Source organism: Argiope bruennichi, chromosome 8 (genome assembly GCF_947563725.1).
Source record: "Argiope bruennichi chromosome 8, qqArgBrue1.1, whole genome shotgun sequence".
Lineage (NCBI taxonomy): Eukaryota > Metazoa > Arthropoda > Arachnida > Araneae > Araneidae > Argiope > Argiope bruennichi.
Window position 1 is genome coordinate 52,236,740 of NC_079158.1, and position 22,238 is coordinate 52,258,977.

At 27.7% G+C, this 22,238-nt stretch overlaps 1 protein-coding gene across 1 annotated transcript; it reads left to right on the plus strand.

Moving 5' to 3' along the window:
- The first annotated feature begins 63 nt into the window (after positions 1 to 63).
- On the plus strand, positions 64 to 21,390 carry LOC129980559 (procathepsin L-like). Its single transcript, XM_056090912.1, has 11 exons — positions 64 to 210; positions 7,788 to 7,967; positions 12,007 to 12,113; positions 13,157 to 13,260; positions 14,208 to 14,357; positions 15,631 to 15,783; positions 17,350 to 17,473; positions 18,167 to 18,267; positions 19,798 to 19,958; positions 20,567 to 20,677; positions 21,150 to 21,390. Exons 4-11 carry the CDS (start codon positions 13,165 to 13,167, stop codon positions 21,247 to 21,249), a joined length of 996 nt encoding a protein of 331 aa, XP_055946887.1. The 5' UTR covers positions 64 to 210; positions 7,788 to 7,967; positions 12,007 to 12,113; positions 13,157 to 13,164; the 3' UTR covers positions 21,250 to 21,390.
- Positions 21,391 to 22,238: the final 848 nt, after the last annotated feature.

Genomic DNA, 22,238 nt, shown 5'->3' on the forward strand with positions numbered 1-22,238 from the left:
CAACAGAAAGGAAAACATGCACGATTTTCAAAACAGACTATTATTTTTCTGGTAAAGGAGAGTATTGTTCCTTTGACCGATTGTGCTTTTGACCACTCCAATTTTTTAATTGATGACTAAATTTGGAGTCTCGTGTTTTAAGTACAAAGATTATTCACCAATTACTTAGTTGCTGTTTAAAAGAAATTTACCTGATTTCACAATTAAGGAGTAAGTATTGAAAAAATTACTTTTTTACTAGGAAACATTTATTGATTTAATCAAGAAACTAGATTAGTTCTTACATGTTGCAGAAGACTGTAGTAGAAGACTGTCCGTAGTCATAAATTAGCAGAATAATGAATATATTTTGAAAGAAAAAATCCTTTAAAAACTATCGAACCTTGAAAATAACTTGTTTTTATGTATGAAAATATGTTTAATCAAAAATAATAATTTTATTAGTTCATGTGATTAAAATTCGTTTTCACTTTTATGTTTATTTTCATAATAAGTCCAAGTCAAAGACCCAACACTGCATCGTGATCGGTACAACAATAAGTTTTACCATTGATCACATTGTTAGAATTAAAAAAAGTAATTAAAATATTAAAACTGAAAATTTTGGTCTTTTAAAATACGTAATGCTAAAATCAGTATTTACAATAGAATTGTGAAATTATAAACCACGCCAATAAAAAAATTAATATCGAAAATCGGATAAAGGTACAACAGCTTCTCCTATTTATTTTTCATTAAATCATAGAATCAAGCAGTATAAAAAAAATTTTCTAATCTGCAAGAAAATATTTTTAAAATAATTCTGACACATAATTAAGAAGAATTAGAAATAAAGTAAATAAAAATCTTTACAAGAATATTTATAAAAATCAGAGAGCATTTATATATTTTAGAACGATTTTGGAGATCTTAATTATGTTTAAAATGTAAAGGTCATTTTTATATGTTTGATCTGGACAATATATTTGAACTTTTTTCCTGACAATAAATCTGCACCGTGATTTTTATTATAAAATTCCTTTTTGTAAAATTTTCAGGCGTTGATTTTCCATTCTGTTCTTTTACTTTCATGAGTTTATCAATCATGGTAGGTTTTGAAAAAGTTCTTTTTAACAGATTAAATTCATGATAGTCCGTTTTTGAATTGTCACAGAAATATACAAAAAAAATATATATGTAATAAATATATATATTATTAAGTATATAAAATTTGGATATCTACCATCCGGCTTTCCATTAGTCGAGGTTGTTTCTGTTCAACCAGTTAGTACCAAGAAAGGAAACTGCGTTATTCAGTTGTTTTCTTTCCTTTTTTTTTTTTTTTTTTTTTTTTTTTTATTGGAATCAATGAATTTTTCAAAAAATAATGGTGATAAAAAAATGGCGTAAGCTTGCAAGAGGCTGAATTTGTGAGGGGATCTTTCATAATCTAAAAAGAAAATGAACAATAAGAAAAAACACCGTTTTGTTTGTAAATGCTTCAGTAACCATAGGAACCATGCGGGCAAATTTCTTGTATTTTCATGAAAAAAAAAAATGTCACTGTAAATGTTTAAAAAAAGGTTTCGCATCACTCTTCAGATCACTTCTCAAATTTCTCCAGCAGGAATGAATGAGGAAATACAAATGAGAGAGAAAATCAGTTAAATCAATCACGAATCCTCTTATCAGTGATTGATCTCTTGACGTTTCTTATCAAGAATGATTCTTTTAATTGTTTTTCTAATGGATAATAAGTATTTTGTTTTTTGTTCTTTTCCTAATTCCAAGAAACAATTACAAGAAAAATGCATCGGCTAATAGGACGTAGTATTTGCGGATTGACTATAACTTCATAAACAGTTCCGAAAAACCTTTCCGTAAAAATAAATTAAAAAGAAATTAGGAATATCCTTGAAGAATTATTTTTTGAGAATATCTTTAAAAAATATTTTTGGTAAAAGAAAATGAAGTAATGAAAATCGATAATATTCGAGAATTTTATTAGAAGCTTTTGATTTTTTTTTAAATATTTTTAGGGATGAATCTTTTAATGGTAATTCTAATGTGCCTTGATTGCTTTTGTTTTCGTTTCCAAGAAACTCCAAGAAAGAATTGCCCGGACAATATGTCAGCTAAAATGAATTAGTATTTTTATAAGTTCTTATAAACAGTTTTGAAAACCACTTCAAATGAAAAGAAGTTATAATTTAAAGTTTACTTGCAATTAAGCGAGTTTTGGATTGTTGGAATTAATTATGATCCAAATCAGTTTGATAATCGAGATTTTATTGTACTGTTATATATCAAATACGAAATGCATTAGTATTTTACAGTTTCTGTATTGCAAACTACTTTTAATCACTTCAGAACAATTCTGTATAAGTAAAAGCATTCTGATTTATTGCGGAGGTTTAAAATATTTTAAAGCCATTAAAATTCATGAACTTAAATTAATATAAAATTAAATTAATATAACATAGCTATAAATACGTATCTATACTTATAAATATATATCTTTGATGCAGAAATTATCGTCTATCGACCGTCGGGATTAGAACATTAAATTTTGATTATATCCATTGTAATAAGCTTTTACATATATTTAATATAATTTTTAAATCACACTTTTATAATATTAATGTATTAAAAAATTAATTTTCTATTTAAAACTTTTCATATATTTTTCATTTCCTTTCATTTGCATTTCAATTCATTATAAGTATTGTGGAATTCAAAAATTAATTTTTTTTCTCTAAATTTGATAGAAAAGAATCTTTACCTGATAAATTTTCATTTCAGTAAACAATGTTTCGGCGATCACATAATTATACAAATATTCTGACCTAAATCCATTAGGAAGCGGATCAGATATTGACTATGAAATTCCATCTTTACAAAAATAAAACGAAGAAATGAATACGCTGAGTACAATTTAAGAAATATTATATAATGCTCTGTTTTAGAATATAAAACCTTGATAATTTTATGTAATAAAAGTTAAAAATTTATACATTCATCAGCTTTTCAATTCATAAAACCAAATTCTTAACGATATTTTGAATCAAAAGATAATTCAGGTTTAAGACATTGTTATTTATCAGAAATTTTAAGAAAGAAATTTTGTAAAACAATTTCGAAATTTCTTTTATACTTTGAAGGAAAATATAATAGTATGAAATTTCTCTTCTAATCAAATTAATTGCAACCAACTTTCGGAAATACGTAAAGAACCGTTGAGAAAACTAATGAAAACCCTGTTCAGTTGACTTCCTCAAATACGTACTTACCATAATGATTTTTATATTTAGCACCGTGCTAAAATAAAAGCAATCGAATATGCAATTTTTTGATCAATTGGATTCAAAATTTGATAAATATCCACAATTTGGATACATATGTACTAAAATTTGCCTTCTAGATTGTTGCATTTTTGTATTATAACATTCAGTCTATTCGTCTGCATTCGTGCAGACGAACAGACTTTCGATCCATTGACAGATTTGACTCGATACTTGATACAAATGTACATTTTAAATACTATAAACCTTATGCCAAATTTTACAAATAATTTTCACCTGCAGCAAATGGAAAAGTAAGCAAACTTCATGTAATCATACTTCGTTCATAGTTTAATAGACAGACTTCCTGAACAATTTGATAATATTTTTTTTTTTCGTTCACCATTTCGCAGAAATTATAATTTTGGTGTAAATATCATTTACAAAAATTCAACAGTTTAAATCGTTGCGTCTTTGATTATTTCTGTTTTCAGACATATTAATATAAGGAAATAAGGATATGCAAGCGATATTCCGACATAGCCGGAGGCCATGCGGGAAACTTGATGGGGCCACCGAAGAGCAACCCCACCAAACTAGAAGGAACAAACGACACTTGATGGTATCAGACACCTTCAATCGACAAAGAACGTTCTAGAGAGAATGCATATTGGTCCAGGGAAAAACATTACATTTTAACATTACATATTAAATTGTGAAACATTAAAAATGCGTTAAATGCATTAAATATATATTAACTTTTTGCGTATTAGAAGAAAACAAACATGAGGATGTAATAAAAAAAAAAAAGATTTTTCAAATTCATTGAGGTTTGGAACAATGAGATTATCAAAATCCAACGATCACATTTTTCGACGATTATTATTATATTAGAAAATTAAAATAAAAAAATATAGATGATAAAAATCTCCCTGTATGTATCGTATTACGCCGAATTCTGTGGGAAGAAATGGTAATCTCTATCTGTCATGACAGATTCAAAGTCACTTCAACTCAATCACGAATTCTCTTTTTTATCGAGAATAAAATAATTCTTGTTATCTGCTTTGTTATGTAGTTTATTTTTCTTCCTTGGAAATACGGCTGCTGATTTAAGTAATGATGATAATAAAGAAATTAAATGTTACATTTTTTTGGACAATGATTCCAAGAAAATAATTTATCTTTCACGTCAATTCCACAGAATTTAAATTCTTTTCTGGAAATATATTTTGACTTTTTCAGAAATGTAAATAGTTTGTTTTAAATAATAACGCCCAAATGAAGAACTCGGTGAATTCTTAGACCACAGTTTTAGGCATATTTTTAAGAATATCGGTATTGCAATTTAAATTGGCAATATGTAAAAATTTTGCTGAATGTAGTCCTAAAAATGATTACAATTATAAAATATTAAAAAAACTATAAATATGTTATAATGAAAAATATACAGAATATGCAGATCATATTTATAAATCATTTTTAATTTCATAATTGTTTAAGAATATTTTTATGAAATTTATTATGGCTTAACTAATTTATAGCATTCCTTTATGATTTGATGACGATCTTTATTTTCTTGATTAATACTTATTTTCTGCTTTATGGTCTCAATTATAATAAGATGAATATTTGTGCTTTTGTTGATACTGAACAGATCAGATGGTTTCATCTACAGCGTTTGAACTTCATATATTTATATTTTGGAGCAATTTATTGAAATTTTATTTTGAATTTCAATGAATCAGAAAGTGAAGCGATTTTTTACCCCACGACAACATTTGAAAATATTACAGCACAAAAATGATTTTTATATCATTCTTAGAATTAAAAAAAAAGTCTTATCAATGTTAACAACTGTTACTGGATAATTATTTTTATATTTTTAATTAGGTTTTTTTAAAAATATTTCAAGCGCATTTTACAAAATTTATTTCATTGCTGAAATGGATCTCAAGTCGTTTTCATTGTTGCTACTTATATTTCATCTTGGCGTTTTTCTCAAAATTATTAAGACATAAAATTTGGCTATTTTTCCTTGTGGCGTAGATTTGAATATAAGGGGCTTTTTTAATAAAAAATAAGAAATTTTCTTGTACATAATGTTAAGAAATTTCCGGGGTTCGTTTGGATAGTGGGAGTTATATGGTGTGGAAAACACTCAATCACCAGGCGGCAGTAGAAAATAAAACAACGACGTTTATTTACACGAAAACACACAGGACAGCACAAAGACGACAACTATATACAGCACAGAAGACGATTATCTTCAATCGAGACGTGCAGCAACAACAGCATACACAGTAGCATACAAAACAGCAGCATACAACAGTCTCTACTGCAGACAGTAGCACACAGCTGAGTTCAGCACTAGCTTCACTCCGTCGCTGCTCCGCTTATCACTGGAAGGCCAGTTCTTTACCGTCGGTTCCGACTACAACGACGACTCCACTGGTCCCTGACTACGACTCCGATCTGGTTCACCACGACGACTACTCTTTCGCTTCCGACTACTCTTCGACTCCAGTGGTTCGCAACTCAATTCACCACACCCCGGCAGCTGCAGGTGCTTCCTTTTATAGGTCTCAGGAGGCGGGGCTAGAAGCCTCTCAACCAATCAGGAACTTTCGAGGCGTATCTCCGTTCCTACTGGACGGATCGGGAAAATTCTCGATGTTTCGGGTATAATCTATTTATCGCCAAAGTCACCAAATTCGTCGCCAAGTCGCCAAATGGTCGCCAAGTTTGTCGCCAAGCTCGGGGACCTCCCATGGAACCAACTATGCTGGAAAGCCACAACACAGATTCGTAACAATAAATTACGATTTAACATAGGAATCAAGTAATGGTGTAAGTGTTTAAAGTGCCTCATTTATTAAATATTGTTACTTTTTCCTGCGATGTAATTGGACGCATAGAGACAGAATTAGGAAAATGCAAACTGCAATGAACTGAATGGTGTAAGATATATTTCCATAATACGGGATATATGTCTATCAAAATTTGAAATTTAAAAATGTTTCGTTCAGAAAGCTATATGTTACAAGAAATATTTAGTCGAAAGTTTTAGCAAATATAAATCCCGGAGAACCAATTGATTAATAAATAAAATATTAGAAAATGAGTTCGTTTAAGATTTCATAAACTTCAAGAAAAATATAATGTGTTTCTCTACATTAATTTCCAACAGATAACAATTAATCCTTTAAAGATAATTGATCTTGAAATCGGAGGATTGATTGCTGATTGATTTTTGAATTGAAAGATGAGACGCTCTTGAGATGGCCGGATTGCGAAAACTTTAAAGCAAAATAAGTGTATTCATCTTTTGTTTGAAACCTTCCCTAATTGAATTTAACAGAGTCATATAATTGTATTTCACCCATTTTTTAAGGTAAATTAAACTAATATGGAAGGTCTATTTTTAATGTTAATAATGAATACGTTTTTGTTGAATATTCTAAATTTTTGAACTGTTTTCTTTATCATTTGAAATTTGTGTAAAAGTCCATTCTATGAAGATTTATCTTCATTTTGTTTTACAATTTTAAAAATGGCATTTTAATAATATCCTACTTTTTAAAACGATTTTTTCCAATATTCTAAAGTTTGCTAAATCTTCTGACATAAAACTTCGCAAATAAAAATATAATGTTTTTTTTTTCAGATTTTCTCACAATTTTTCAATATGTTCGGCCAATCCTAAACATTAAAATAGGCAATCTATCCATTAAAGAAGATTTTGTGATTATTTTAATTTTTCACAATGATGAAAAAAAATCATGCAATTTATCAGACGAATCTTAGTATTTAAAGACTAGAATAAAATACAGATTATTTTTAGTTCAAAACCCATATAAATATATTTCTTAAATTATCACCCAAAATTTTAAATCGGAAGACTACTTTTTATACTTCTTGTTTGTTTTCTTATGGCACTTGCCACTGACAAGCACGCTGTTACGAAGACAGCGATTTAAGCTTGAGGGGGACGTCTCTTATTTTTTATAGCAGCGCCAACTAGGGCCAAGAGTACGACTTTGCCACTCACGCATCACTCATTCGCTTGCACCACCCCTTTTCACAGGAGGGCACATTCACACATCTCACAGATAGAACAACAGAAGAACAACCATGCCCAAACCGGGACTCGAACCCGGGACTCCCAGATCACGGGGAAGACGCGCTACCCCTATGCCAGGACGCCGGCTTTATACTTCTTAAAACCATAATAAACAAATTCCATATTTTTATGAATTTTCAAATTATTTACAGCTTTTAATTGGTATATTTTTGTTTTACATGTTCATTTCCAATATAATTTAATACAACAACTCAAAAATTTAAGTTTCTTTTTATGTTTTTTTTTCAAATAAATTCTTTCCGAAATAAAGTTTAAACATAAATTAATACTAAATTTTATGCTAAAATTTATGAAGCAGAATTTTTGATTCAAAATAGTGTGAAACTTTTCTACTGAGAAACAAATACAGCAACATAAGTGTCATTAATTGTATTTGTCTTTAGGTGAACCATGAAGTTTTTCGCCTTGTTTGCTCTTTTTGCTGTTGTTGCTGCAGGAGACTCTAGCTGTGTAACCTACAGCTGGATGAACACTGGGAAGCATTCAAGGTAATCTTCTCCACGTGTTCCTTGATGCAATAAAAAATAAAACAAATCCTAAGGTAGACTTGCAGGAAACTTCAGGTATTTTATTTACATATCTCTCCTTGAGTATTGTAATGTCTGAGAAATCATTTCCAAACTAAAAAAAAGTAGTTTCCAGTCTAGCTCCAGGAAATATATTATATTTATTCTATTATACTATAATCAAATTGCTACTCAGAGCCTTTATAAATTATTGATAAATGCATGTTTAATATTTATAAGAGTTGTAAAGGATATCTTAAGTTCGAGGTATTGAAGCAATACTGCGTTAAATGTTTGTGTTCGACGGAAATTAAGATCAACAAATAAAAAAAATGGGTTTAGATTCCTTATATAATATACGTACAAGGACACAACATTCAACTAGCAATGCTGTTATTTTGGAAATGATGGATAAAAAAAAAATCGATTTATATAAATCGATCTTATGACGTATATTTGCTACTAATGTAATGCAGAATAATTCTAACTACGTCAGATGCATTTAATTATATCTTGATAGGAGGGGGGAGGGCTTTGATTTCCTGTTTCAGGAAAGGTAATTTTTAATATTTGGGCGTTAAAGAATTAAGAATTTTATTTGAATTATATAAAATAGACTTTTTTTCTAGAAATTGTTGTTTCTAAAGTTACTTTATAAAACACTTTCATTTCAAAATATAAAAAAAGAACTCAACTATAATATCTGAATATTTTTACAGAAATTCAACTATATTTGTAAGGTAAATTCAGTCCAGAAAGTTGGTTAATAGAAAACGACGCTTTATTTCATGAATACAAAAAAGAAAGGGGTAAAAATGCAAGAAACGCAGATTATAAAAACATTTAAAATAATGACTACAAAGTTATCCCTTGTTAAAAACTATCAACATAAGTAAACACTAATTTACTACAAAATATCAGTAAAAGTACTAAGTGTCAACATAAGTAGACACTAATTTACTACAAAATATCAGTAAAAGTACTAAGTGTCAACATAAGTAGACACTAATTTACTACAAAATATCAGTAAAAGTACTAAGTGTCAACATAAGTAGACACTAATTTACTACAAAATATCAGTAAAAGTACTAAGCGTCAACATAAGTAGACACTAATTTACTACAAAATATCAGTAAAAGTACTAAGTGTCAACATAAGTAGACACTAATTTACTACAAAATATCAGTAAAAGTACTAAGTGTCAACATAAGTAGACACTAATTTACTACAAAATATCAGTAAAAGTACTAAGTGTCAACATAAGTAGACACTAATTTACTACAAAATATCAGTAAAAGTACTAAGTGTCAACATAAGTAGACACTAATTTACTACAAAATATCAGTAAAAGTACTAAGTGTCAACATAAGTAGACACTAATTTACTACAAAATATCAGTAAAAGTACTAAGTGTCAACATAAGTAGACACTAATTTACTACAAAATATCAGTAAAAGTACTAACAAATGAGCATGGCACCTATGGCACTTTGAATGGAGTTCCAGACAGAGAATGATGAACTTATAAAAGAAAGTATTTAAATTGTCAAAAAAATTCGAACTCGAGATATTGAAAAATATTCACATTTCAAACCTCATTGTGTCCTCAAAAAAATTTTTTTTATTTAATTTTTCTATCTATCAATAATTTCAAAACGCGTTGAGCTAGGCGGGTGAAACTCTGTATATGGTTTTTACACTCAATTTATAAATTTTTATCAAATTTTGAACGAAATCTATTGAGAAAAATTCTACCTCTTCACCTATTTAAATGCAAGTGACTACAATAACTTTAAAACATAAAGAACTATATTGAAATTTGGTATTTAGATTTAACATCTAAATGCAAAAATTTAGTGCCAAGGAGTAGACCATCTGTTAATTTGTATGTTCACATAATTATAACGCGATAATGCAAAAATATAGTGATTAAACATATAAAATTTGGTTCGTGATCTTGCGACAATGATTGTGATTTAAAGTCAATTTTACCATGACCGAAGTTCTATATCAAATTTTGATTTTAATCAGTTGGAAAAAATGCATTAAAAAAGCGCATTCGGTTTTCTGACAACTTCGTATGGGAAATATAGCTTCAAATAGTTCGTTAAATCTAGGCATTTTTTTTGTTTGTTCTGTTTTGTTGAAAATTCAATAAGTGAAACTTTTTTTGTCAAAGATGTTTGAGTTTCTCAAGATCATTATATTTTTAAAATATTCAGATATATAATTAATTAAGGTAATTTCAATTTTAACTCCTGAATTTATCACGAATAGATATTTTAAACTAAATTCGTGGTTAATGAAACAAAGTAAAATTCATCAAAATTGCATGTAAAAATTATGCATGTAAAGTTATAATGTTTTATTAATATTGGAAATAGAATCAAAAATATATATAAAACCTTTTAGACATCAAACTAAATTTAAAAGAAGATTATATATTTTATTCCTCTGGAATTCTAGCTTTCTTTAGCTTCTTGATAAACATTAATACATAATCACATAGCAAAATAAATAATATAAATGCAATAAGATTTCAGTATATTAAGACAGATTAATCGAAATTTGGAGGACTGAATAATTAACAACCATTTTTATAAATATCCAAAAATATCCCATATATAAAAAAACACCTTTTTCTTTTCGATTTGAACAATTATTCGTCGATATATATGGGATTATGTTTTCTGAATCGCTTATGTTTAATTTGGATCAGTTTTTCAAGCACAGTTGTCAACAGTATTATTCCCGAAAAAGAAAAACAGAGGGAAAATTTAGAATCTCTTTGTATTATGCACTTTTATTTAACTCGATTTATTTCATACTTGTAAAGATGATATTTTGTGATAAATTTTTGGCTTTTTCCAAATGTGAGGGAATTTTGAAATTTTGCACATATGAGTGTTTTTATGAATGTAAAACAATAATGCTAACACTATTTCAACCTATTCTACGTTTAATTATTAGTTAATTGATTTATTTGACAAAATTTTAAGTTTATGTGAGTGACGCTATCTGGTATTAAATTTGAGTATTTTAAATTACCATAATATTTACAATAATTACAAAATGCTATAGTGTTATTTTTTCGTTTTCGCGGGCCTTAATTAGACTTTGCTGCCCAAGTCTTAATGAGACTGCATATATCTTCCTATTTTGTTACAACAATGCCTCGGAATTATTTCAAACAAATACTTCAAATCATATCAAATTTTGCGGTATTAAATTTGACGAAAATTATTCTACACCAGCAGCGCATTTTTATATAAATAATATATTTTTAATGTATATAATTTATTTAAATCGAATGTTTTCAAAATTTATATATAACAACCATAGACAATATCTAAAATTTTGTGCTCTTCATAAAAATTATATAAAATTATATTATCTAAATAAAACATATAAAATGCTGCATATTTGTATACCTTCTTCTAATTTTTAAAAATAATTAAATATTATAAATTAAAGTTTAAAAAAGTTCCATTATTGTCACAATTATGTGAAGCTTTTTAGTATATTTTCAATATCTCAATTGTTAAATAGAAAAATGATTATTATTAATATTTTGAAATAATTGAGAATAATTTGAATAATTAATAATAAGAATAATTAATAATTGAGAATAATTTGAAATAATTAATAATTGAGAATAATTTGAAATAATTAATAATTGAGAATAATTTGAAATAATTAATAATTGCGAATAATTTGAAATAATTAATAATTGAAATAATTAATAATTGAGAATAATTTGAAATAATTAATAATTGAGAAAAATTAAATTCATTTTTATTTGAGATATTTGTATAGGCCATAACAGATATTATATCTACTATCTTTATCAGACCACCGACATACATAGTTATATATTTAAAAAGGATAAATAACTCAGAAAAACGTGATATTGTTCCTATTTTGAAATGACTGATGTCGCCTGACTTAGATAACCTGAAGTCACACAAGTAAAATGATTATGAATAAAACGAAAGTGACTTTTCAACCCTAGGACTCTGATTGTCTCATTTTATTACAAAAATGAATTGAATTATCGGTTTGTTGATAAATCATCGAATATCAAATGACTCTTTTAGATGGATTATCAGTGGAAGACAACATTTATATACCCGGCATTTTATGAAGGATTCATCATCTTTTACAGGTTTTGCTCTTGAAGAATACATTGTATTTTCCCGATACTGGGTAAGATTGTTTTTTGTGAAATGCAAGATTTTTCTCTTTTGTCGTGTCTATAATTTTTATTATTTTGCATGTTAAATAAGGGTATGTAGATTAAAAACTTTTGTACTGATATAAAAATTTAGAATGTCGAATTCTTGCTTATTTATCATTGCTTTTCTGTGATCAAGAATTAAGAAACCAAACGATATTCATCTCATATATTTTCAAACGAAGGTTTGTATAAAAGCCGAACTTTATATCCCTCCAATTTTATTTGGTATGAAATAAAAATAAAAAAAATTCAGAAAATTTAAGAAATTTCCATTAAGCCAAATTGTAATGTAATTAAATTTTTAAAAAAGATAAAATTAAAGTAGCATAATTAATAAATAGCAATAAGTATAATTTTACTTCCGAGAAAACAGCGTTAAAAACCGTATCAAAACTCTTCTCTTAAGTTAAATTGTCAGTAAAAGTCAATTTAATTTTTATATATAATTAATATATATAATTTGTATATAATTAATATATATAATATGTAATTTTTATATATAATATTTTCATTACTATAGTAAGGCACTACAAAAGAAGACTTTTACATAATTTAAGAAGCTTTTTCCTTTGAATAAAAATTAATTCATTTTATAAAGAAATAAATGGAGTATAATTTTCTAGCCTTGCAGAATTTTATTTTATTTCAATTTTTTATGCATGTTTTATTACTTAATTTTTATGCCCATATTTTTATGGTGAATTTGTTTTTTACTATCCATAGATGATCATATTGTTTTAAGATGTCGATTGCTTTTTTTCCACTTTTCACAAAATTATTTTTTAAATAAATTTACATTTGAATTTCAAGTTCCATCATCTTTCCAAAATCAGATGAGATTAGGAATTTTGTCACAGAATTAAGCATTCTGCTTAAATAGAATTTACTCCATTAAGAATAATGAATTGCTGAATTGTTTTGCATTTTGATAAAAAAAAATGAAAAATCATAATTGCCGATATTAACTATGGATAATAAATTCGAATAGAAATCTTACTTTACGTTTTGTAGTTGAACCATGAAGTTCCTTGCCTTGTTTGCTCTTTTTGCTGTTTCGGCATCCAGACACGTGTTTTTCGATCCAGAACTCAACGAACATTGGGAAAATTTCAAGGTAAGTCCTACTACAATTTCAGTATTCATGCAAATTATACAAGATCCCTATAAAGTACATGTGTTCAGTTTTAAGTAGTAGAAGCATAGGAATAATAATAAATTTTCACTGAAACAAAGTATCAATAAAAATGATTATAAAGAAATGCTTATACTTTTATCTTTTATTTTAAAATTGATATTCTGTTTGAATCAATTAAATTTTATTCTTTAACATGTAATTTTAAAGATTAAGCATAAAATCCAGTCACAATAATCCCTGCTTATACGGCTTAGTTCTGTAGTCACTGGATGATTGGCTATAATTTAAAAAAGATTCTAACAGACGATCAAATAATCCTTAACAGAATTTGTTCCTTCAAAATTTTCAACCACCTAGTTATTATCAAAATCAATTTATCGCGAATTTCTAATGATAAATTCTGATCTTTCTATAACAACAACTGTTATTAATTTTTGACCAATTAATCAAAGAAAATAATTTATTTTCTGTGTAAGTAAATAATTGAAAATTTATTAAGTTAAGTAAGTAAATCATTGAAAAATCATTAAAGTGAAATCATTGAAAATTTATTTTTTAAAGTCGAAAAAGAAAACTTTTAAAATTGCTTTCTCTCATAAGTTCCAACTATTTTACAATGCATAAGACTTTATGCTTATTCTCTTATTACTTCAACACTGCATTATGTGTATAAAAAAACAAAATAAATAAATTTTTAATGCATTTCTGATTAAAATGGATGTATTTTATATAAAATTTTTAATTTAAGCAAAACATATGAAAATATAAGAATTTCATTAAAGCAAGGAAATTATTTTAAATTTTTAAATACTATAATTAAAAAGCAAAACCTTATTCAGTTCTTAACAACTATAATTAAAAGACAAAATCTAATTAAAGTTTTGATAAACAAATAGCAGCGAATGATATTCTGTATTTATTTCTAGAGAGTATTTGGAAAGAGTTACAATGGCAAAGAGGAAGTAGCAAGACGCATGATCTGGGAACGTCGTGTAGCTGACGTCATGCGACACAACCTTCGTTATGATCTTGGATTTCACTCCTTCAGAAAAGGCATCAATGAATTTTCAGATATGGTGAGCAGTTAGCTGCTATTTTTCTCCCTTCAAATAATTTTATATTTCTGTGTCATGAAAGTTTTTTTTCTTTTTCTAATTTAGAATTTAAAAATGGATCAGGTTATCCGATTTTGCTGCCTAAAGAAACATTTCATCATTAGACTTGCAGGAACATATTAATAAAATAAATAAAAAAATATTACTAAGAGCAATTTGTAATTGTTTTGTTTTGAGATTCTGCGAAATCACTAAACTTACATAAAATATAATTTGGCAAATGCAAGGAAAAAAGAATTATTCATAGGACATTTTAGGCATTGAATATTGGAAACATAGAGCTTCGGCAGGAACTAAATGATGAATATAGTAATCATATCCTCAATGTTTATTCTAAAAATAGAAAAAAAAAAACATTATTTAAAATTTTAGCTTTGATTTTTCTTCCGAAATGCGCAGCCAACAGTGAGTCATTTGGTAACGAAGTCAAGACTTCATTTCTAGGAAACACCAGTTGTACTTGTATAGGGGTAGGGTACACGCTAGAATCGTCAGAATGGAGCTTTGCCCCACCTGGCGTGATTTATTTGGAGAGATCTCAGCCAACTGCCATTTTTGTCCTTTGATCGTGGTTTAAATTTATTCGCCCCCACAATAACCTTTAAAACAGTATATTAATTTATTGAACAAATTTTAAGTTTGAAGATGCGTTGTATTAGCTTTATAATTTGACATTATATATTTTTTTTTCAGCTACGAATCATTTTAATTGGGAAATTTACATGCAAGGCAGAACTAAGGAAAATAAATTATAAAATGAAAAATGAATCAAGGAAATGAACCATCAAATTTTTAATACAATTCAAAAATATTAAAAGAGTAATAATGTGAAGAGAAGGCATCAATGGAATAAAATTAAAGATATGCGGCATTCGGATTTCTTTTACTAAACATGCAGAAATCTCTAAATTTTGCTTTTTATTCGGTAAATTTTTTCTGTAGTCCGAGTATATCTCTATTATATCACTTGCTCAATTAAAAAAAGTAATGATCTCAGAAAAAACATATTTCTTATTATTAACATGTCAATAAAATAATCAAGCCTTCAATGTATTGAATATAGTCTTTATAAAACATATTAGTCTTTGTAAAGCTGTTTTTGTAATATTAAGCTTCAAAAAAATGACACAATTTTGCTACGCATCTATTAAAATTTTTTGTAAAAACAAAACCAACAAATATTATTTTACATAATAGAAATTAGGCTATACTTATAGTTTACTTTTTTTTTCAGGAACATGAGGAATTTGTCAGAACTTTCAATGGTTTCCGTCGTCAAGTCGACAAGCAGAACAACGCTAGTTCATGGATTTCTCCTTTTAATGTAGCAATTCCCGATACAGTTGATTGGAGGGACCAGGGACTCGTAACACCCGTTAAAAATCAGGTAAAGATGAAGAATACATATTTTTATATTTTTAAAATGTAATTTGTACCAATGCGATTAAAAAAAGTGTGTAATTGGCGAACAAGATGTTATATAAAAAGAACTTTTCCCCATATCGTCTCACACTTCAGTGCTAATCTTACAATCAATCAGTCAAGCGAAATTATATGTCACCATTTTATCACACCAGAAATGTGTGACTTTTAGATGTTAATATGTCGGATAGTTTTAAAATGACGGTTCAATTTGTTTAAATATAAAATGTCGCTTACGTATTTTAATTTTAAGTAATGCACTTGATTTAATATATATTTAGTTTCAATTGATATATTAAAATATTTTATTGATGCAATTAATTTGTTGTTATTACAATAAATGGTATTAAAAGTTCAGCATATTAATTATAAAGACATTTATTCAATTTTTAGGAAAATCTTATTTTCTTTCATCGACATGGTATACCATAGCTTGAAATAAAAAGAGATTCTACTGTATTAAGAAATATTTAGGAGGCTACTTTTTACAATGATTCAAGAACAAATGCTTACTTTAACCCTTAACTGGAGATGTGAAATTTTAGGACTTAACCAGTTAGTGCCGAAACCGGTTTGAAAAAGTGCATGAGTTCTGCAGGTACGAAACAGGAAGCTACATCGTCAATCCATTCAATTGAGCTAAAAATAGAATAGGGGTGACTGAAAATCCATCATTAGTGGTCTGACAGACATACCTCCCCAGTTAAGGATTAAATTATTAATTATGGCACTGATAGTTAAAGGAATGAAGAGCTTCCAATTCATTATAGTTGGGTTTTGCTTATTGGTTTGCATAGTTCGATCGAGCTACCTCCATTCCAATGAAGGAATATAGCGGCAATGGAAAGGATAGTACAGTGATAATACAATCATTAGGACTCAATCTGCTATGATGGTCATTAGGAATCAATCTACGATAACAGTCATTAGAATTCGACCATACTTCTTTCCTCCATCGTGTCGGGACGTCACGCATTCAATTATCTCGGATCCTTAAACAGGTCGGGAATAATTCCGATATGATTTTTTCCCGTACGCGTCTGTTCAAAAATGAAACGAATGAATTTTCTTCTTGGACAGAAACTTTTTCTCTTTGACATTTTGAGAGTAAAAATTATATCCGAATAGTATGTCTGAGTAAAATATTTTCTCCTTGTCTCATATGTCGAAATAAACAAGGGAAACGCTTAATACACTGATTTATTATTAACTAAAAGAAACTCAAATAAATATGTCTCTTTGTAGATTTTAATGAAATGTTTTGTATGGAGTTGGCTTTAGAAATAAAATTTACTTTGATGAAGGAATTGGCGAAGGCCTTTATTTATATTTTTATATTTTTCGCAGCCACATTTGATTTTCGAATTCATAATTTAGGAAGTCATATCTTAAACCTTCAAGAAATTGACATTTTAGCGAGTATTCAGACATTATTTGGCGACTCTTTGAAATTGTCGTTTCACTTTGAATTTCCATATTAAATTTACCAGACATATCAGGAAATATCAAATATTTTCTATTTCATTTTCAGCAACAATGCGGTTCTTGCTGGGCTTTCTCAACCACTGGCTCTCTGGAAGGTCAGCATAAGAAGAAGACCGGCCAATTAGTTTCACTCAGCGAGCAGAACCTTGTCGATTGCTCTGGACCGGAAGGTGAACTATTTGATTATTTTACTGTCAATAAAAGAATTGTTTGAAAAATAATGATTATAGAAAAGTGAAAAATAAAATTATTTCAGATATTATTGGAAATTATTCTATAACATTATTCAGAAGCTTTAAAATAGGATTAATCTGATTTATTCAAATCGTTATTCTAAAAACATAAAAAAAGCTTGTATTGTTACAAAAAACGCATGTGCATTACAAACAAAAAGCTGGATATATTTAATATTCTTTTTATAAATTAACACCAAGTCTGAAAAAAAGCAATGAGTTTGTAGAATACATTTTGCTGAGAATGTTTGAGTTCGCAGCACAATAAAAATTGTAAGCAATAACAAAAGTATGAGCACAAAATAAATTCGAAATGAAACATTCTTTCTAATAATTGATTATTTTGATTTTTATTATCTTGTTACTCTTTCAATTTCCTTCTTCTAAGAATAACAAGAAATGCTTTATCACATTTGCACTTTCTATAAGTTTTTCATAAGAGTAAAATAATCAGTTTTATAAGCTTGGCATATTTTGATTTCTTATATATTTTATCGAAAAAAAGGAGTGTTTTTTACTCAAGTTTAAAAATGCATCGCAATAACTTTAATTATTAGATACTGCTGCAAATCAATTTGTGTTATGAAATTTTAACTATGCAAATTTATTTTACTTATCAAAACATTCCAGGCAACCAAGGATGTGAAGGAGGTTTGATGGACCAGGCTTTCCAATACATCAAGGACAACAAGGGCATTGACACTGAAGACTCCTACCCATACACCGCTGAAGTAACTGCAGTTTTTTTTTCCCTTAAATTTTTTCCTATGTCTAAGTAAAATGTAATTTAAAAAAATTTGCTTAAAATAAAAAAAATTGCCTTTGTTTTTATACAATTTTTATAACATATATAAGCAGAAAAAATAATGTATTAATGAATTGCTGCTTTCAAATCAACGAGGAAATAAACTTTTAATTAATTAGAATTAAGAAGCTTAATATTTATTTTCGATAAGTCATATGAGATGTTTAAATATTCATATGATTCTTGTAATTGCTCTTTCTCCGAGAAATATTGTTTTCTGAAACCTAAGCGTAAGAAATTGAAATGATTTCTTAATAGATACTCAGAATTTAACTGAATTCGTTCTCTCTTCATATATTCAGATTGTATGAAAATAATATCCATGAGAAGAACAGGATATTTTAAATATAAAGTTTTTTTAAATTTAGTTTTATTGGCCAAGAATCATTTGTTGGCTATGCTATAAAGACTACAGAGTATGTTCTTTTTTTAATATATAGAAACAAGAGCTGTAAATAGAAATTCATTGATATTTAAATAGAATTATTCATGTGACTTTCTTTAAACGGAAATAATTGGAGAATCAAGATTTATTGGAAACATTAAAATTTTTTAATGCTGGTCTCTTTACTATTATCAGCACAGCGCTGGTCTCTCTACTATTGCTATTATCGGCACAGCGCTGATCTCTCTACTATTGCTATTATCGGCACAGTGCTGGTCTCTCTACTATTGCTATTATCGGCACAGTGCTGATCTCTACTATTGATATTATCGGCACAGCGCTAATCTCTCTACTATTGCTATTATTGGCACAGTGTTGGTCTCTCTACTATTGCTATTATCGGCACAGCGCTGGTCTCACTACTATTGCTATTATCGGCACAATGCTGGTCTCTCTACTATTGCTATTATCGGCACAGTGCTGGTCTCTACTATTGATATTATCGGCACAGCGCTAATCTCTCTACTATTGCTATTATCGGCACAGTGTTGGTCTCTCTACTATTGCTATTATCGGCACAGCGCTGGTCTCACTACTATTGCTATTATCGGCACAATGCTGGTCTCTCTACTATTGCTATTATCAGTCCTTTTTTATTTAGTACTCTAATAATTGGAACTTTATGATCAAAGTAATTTAAATTTAATGGCTAAATTATTAACGTGGTTTATTTAAGCATCTTTTTTCGTAAACAATTGGCATAAAATCCATTTTTTAATATGATATATCAAATGAAGAAAATAAGAATAATGATAAGAATGAAAAAACTTAATGCCAAAATCTCACGATAAACAAACAATAATATGGGAACATCAATTTTTAAATCTATTGTTAATTGTCACATTTTATATTGATAAGTATTTAGCAAACTCCATAAAATATTTAGATTTGATTTTAAAAATATATATATTCACCAAAAATATTCAATTAAGAATCAAAGAACATTTTACAAATAGAATAAATACCACTGAAGCTAATTTTTAAAGTTAATTAGAAAACTGTAAATTTTAGGACGGGACTTGTCGCTTCAAAAAATCTGCCGTCGGTGCAACCGTCACTGGATACGTTGACATTCCAACTGGAGATGAGGAAGCTTTGAAGAAAGCTGTTGCCACAGTTGGACCCATCTCAGTAGCCATTGATGCTAGCCACGACAGTTTTCAAACCTACCAGTAAGCAATTATTATTAGTAGTATCAGTAATGCTTAAATTGTTTTAGTTATGATTATTAAAATGATAGAAAAGAACAATAGGAAGAATTTCCTATTAATAAATTTTCTACAGCAACAAAAACTAGCCGATTATTTAGAGTAATAAGTGATTTCAAAGTATTTTATTTTATTGAAGATAATATAAAATTTCCATGAATTGTTTCTTTATATTTTGAAAATTTTAAGTGAAAGTATTTTGCATATGCACTTATTGTTGTGAAAATAACTTAATTTAATTAATGACTAATAAATAAATAATAATAATTACTTAATTTAATAAATGATTTTATATTGAGAGATTTGAAAAAAATATTTTGTTCAAATAATATGAAACTTTTAGATGGTTTATGAACTGTTGTAATGGTTTTCGTTATCTAAAAACTTGGGTTGATATGCGTTAATCATGGGTGATATAATATTTTTTTTATCTTTCGTTAATAAAAATAAATTACAGATTATTTAAAATAGTGATAAATCCAATGGCATCAACTCGGAATTTATTGTACGTATGTACATTTATAAAACATTGGAAAGTAACTGATCATATTTTTTTCTTATTATTATTGTAGGGATGGTATCTATGACGAGCCTGAATGCAGCTCTGACGCCCTCGATCACGGCGTACTAGTTGTCGGTTACGGTACTGAAGATGGATCTGATTACTGGTTGGTTAAAAACAGGTAAGAATACGCACAATTAATTAATCTGAGTATAATACAGAATGAATCATTTGATTATTAACATAACAGTGATTGCCCATCTAGTCATGATTAAGCGAATTTTAGTTCTCGGTTAAACATTTTGCTTGACACTTATTTCTATCATCATGATCTCTGTTTACGTCTTCCTTCCATTGGCTGAACGGAGATATATTTTTATACACGTGCCCTGAACCCAAAAGGTTTATTAATATTTTTCTTCTTTAATTAATAAGTGAAACATTGAATTAAAGTACAGGCAATAAAAGCTGTATGAAGCAATTTGTAATATTCGTATGGCTTTTTGTTCACATTTGGCTGTTGTCATTCGAAAATAATTTTTAACAATTTCCTTGTCATGTGCATTAGGGTCATATATACATAGATTAATTAAAGATTTTTGATAAAAGGTTTTATTATCAATTAATTAATTATGTTAATATTTTTTTTTCAGCTGGGGAACAACCTGGGGTATCAAGGGATACATCAAGATGTCCCGAAACAAGAACAACCAATGTGGCATTGCCACCCAAGCCAGCTATCCACTCGTTTAATGCATTAATGACACCTGGGATTTTAAAGTTATATATTTTGGACATTTACTGTTGTGTGTACAATTAAAAAGAAAATTGTGCTTGTTTTTGTACATAATATTTATTTCGATAAATGCTTTTAATAAAATATTTTTAAATGAACATCATTTTCATTTTAGTTTATTTTCACTTACCATCACTTAAAAAAGTGTTAATTCTCTTCATATCAAATAATGTTTTATATTCTATTAAAATTTTTTATCATTATACATATAATGGAACATCTTCTATGCATTTTTTTGTCAATAGCATTTGTTGTAAGGAATGTTTTTGAGAAATATTAAACTAGCAACTTTTGTTCTACTTTTTAATAGAAAAATGAATTTTTATGATGATTTTGTATAATTATTACGATGAAAAATTTAGAAAATTATTAGGACAGAAATTCAATAAACAGGATAAGCAGGATTTTAATTTATATTTGCAAAAATGTTATCACAATTTCAATTACTAATATCACAAGGAATTAAAATTTTCAAATTAATTGAGAAATTACTGGAATTTTGTGATACTTTTTTATTTAAATATTTATCTAAATGATATTTAGCGAGACTTATATTTTTTTTTTATCAAACTGTATGTATAAGCTTAGCGTAACTCTCTTTGCACTAAATGCTGCGAAATGCACTTTAAAATTATTAGAAATTTTTTTAATCAGAATAATTTCTTTTTATTAAACAATAAAACACTGTTGTGCCTTTTAGGCTTTTGCTTCAAAGAATACTTCAGTTTGACAAGAGCAATGTCGTGTTTTATTATTTATTTCATCTTTATGATGGAGTAGCAGAATCGTAAATTCGATGGCTGACATACACCTTTTAAAAATACAATTCAGTTTCAACTAAATGATTTTTTGATTGTAGGACGAACTTTTATATTGCAATATTCTTAGATTAAAGAAATTAATTTCGAAGAAAATTACAAATATTACGAAAGAAAATTAAACATTT

Excerpts from the sequence above, each read along its gene's own strand:
- LOC129980559 (XM_056090912.1), top strand. The coding sequence starts at position 13,165 with ATGAAGTTCCTTGCCTTGTTTGCTCTTTTTGCTGTTTCGGCATCCAGA. Across the intron at positions 18,268-19,797 it reads CCTACCCATACACCGCTGAA|GACGGGACTTGTCGCTTCAA; the intron begins GTAACTGCAGTT and ends TGTAAATTTTAG. Across the intron at positions 20,678-21,149 it reads TACTGGTTGGTTAAAAACAG|CTGGGGAACAACCTGGGGTA; the intron begins GTAAGAATACGC and ends TTTTTTTTTCAG.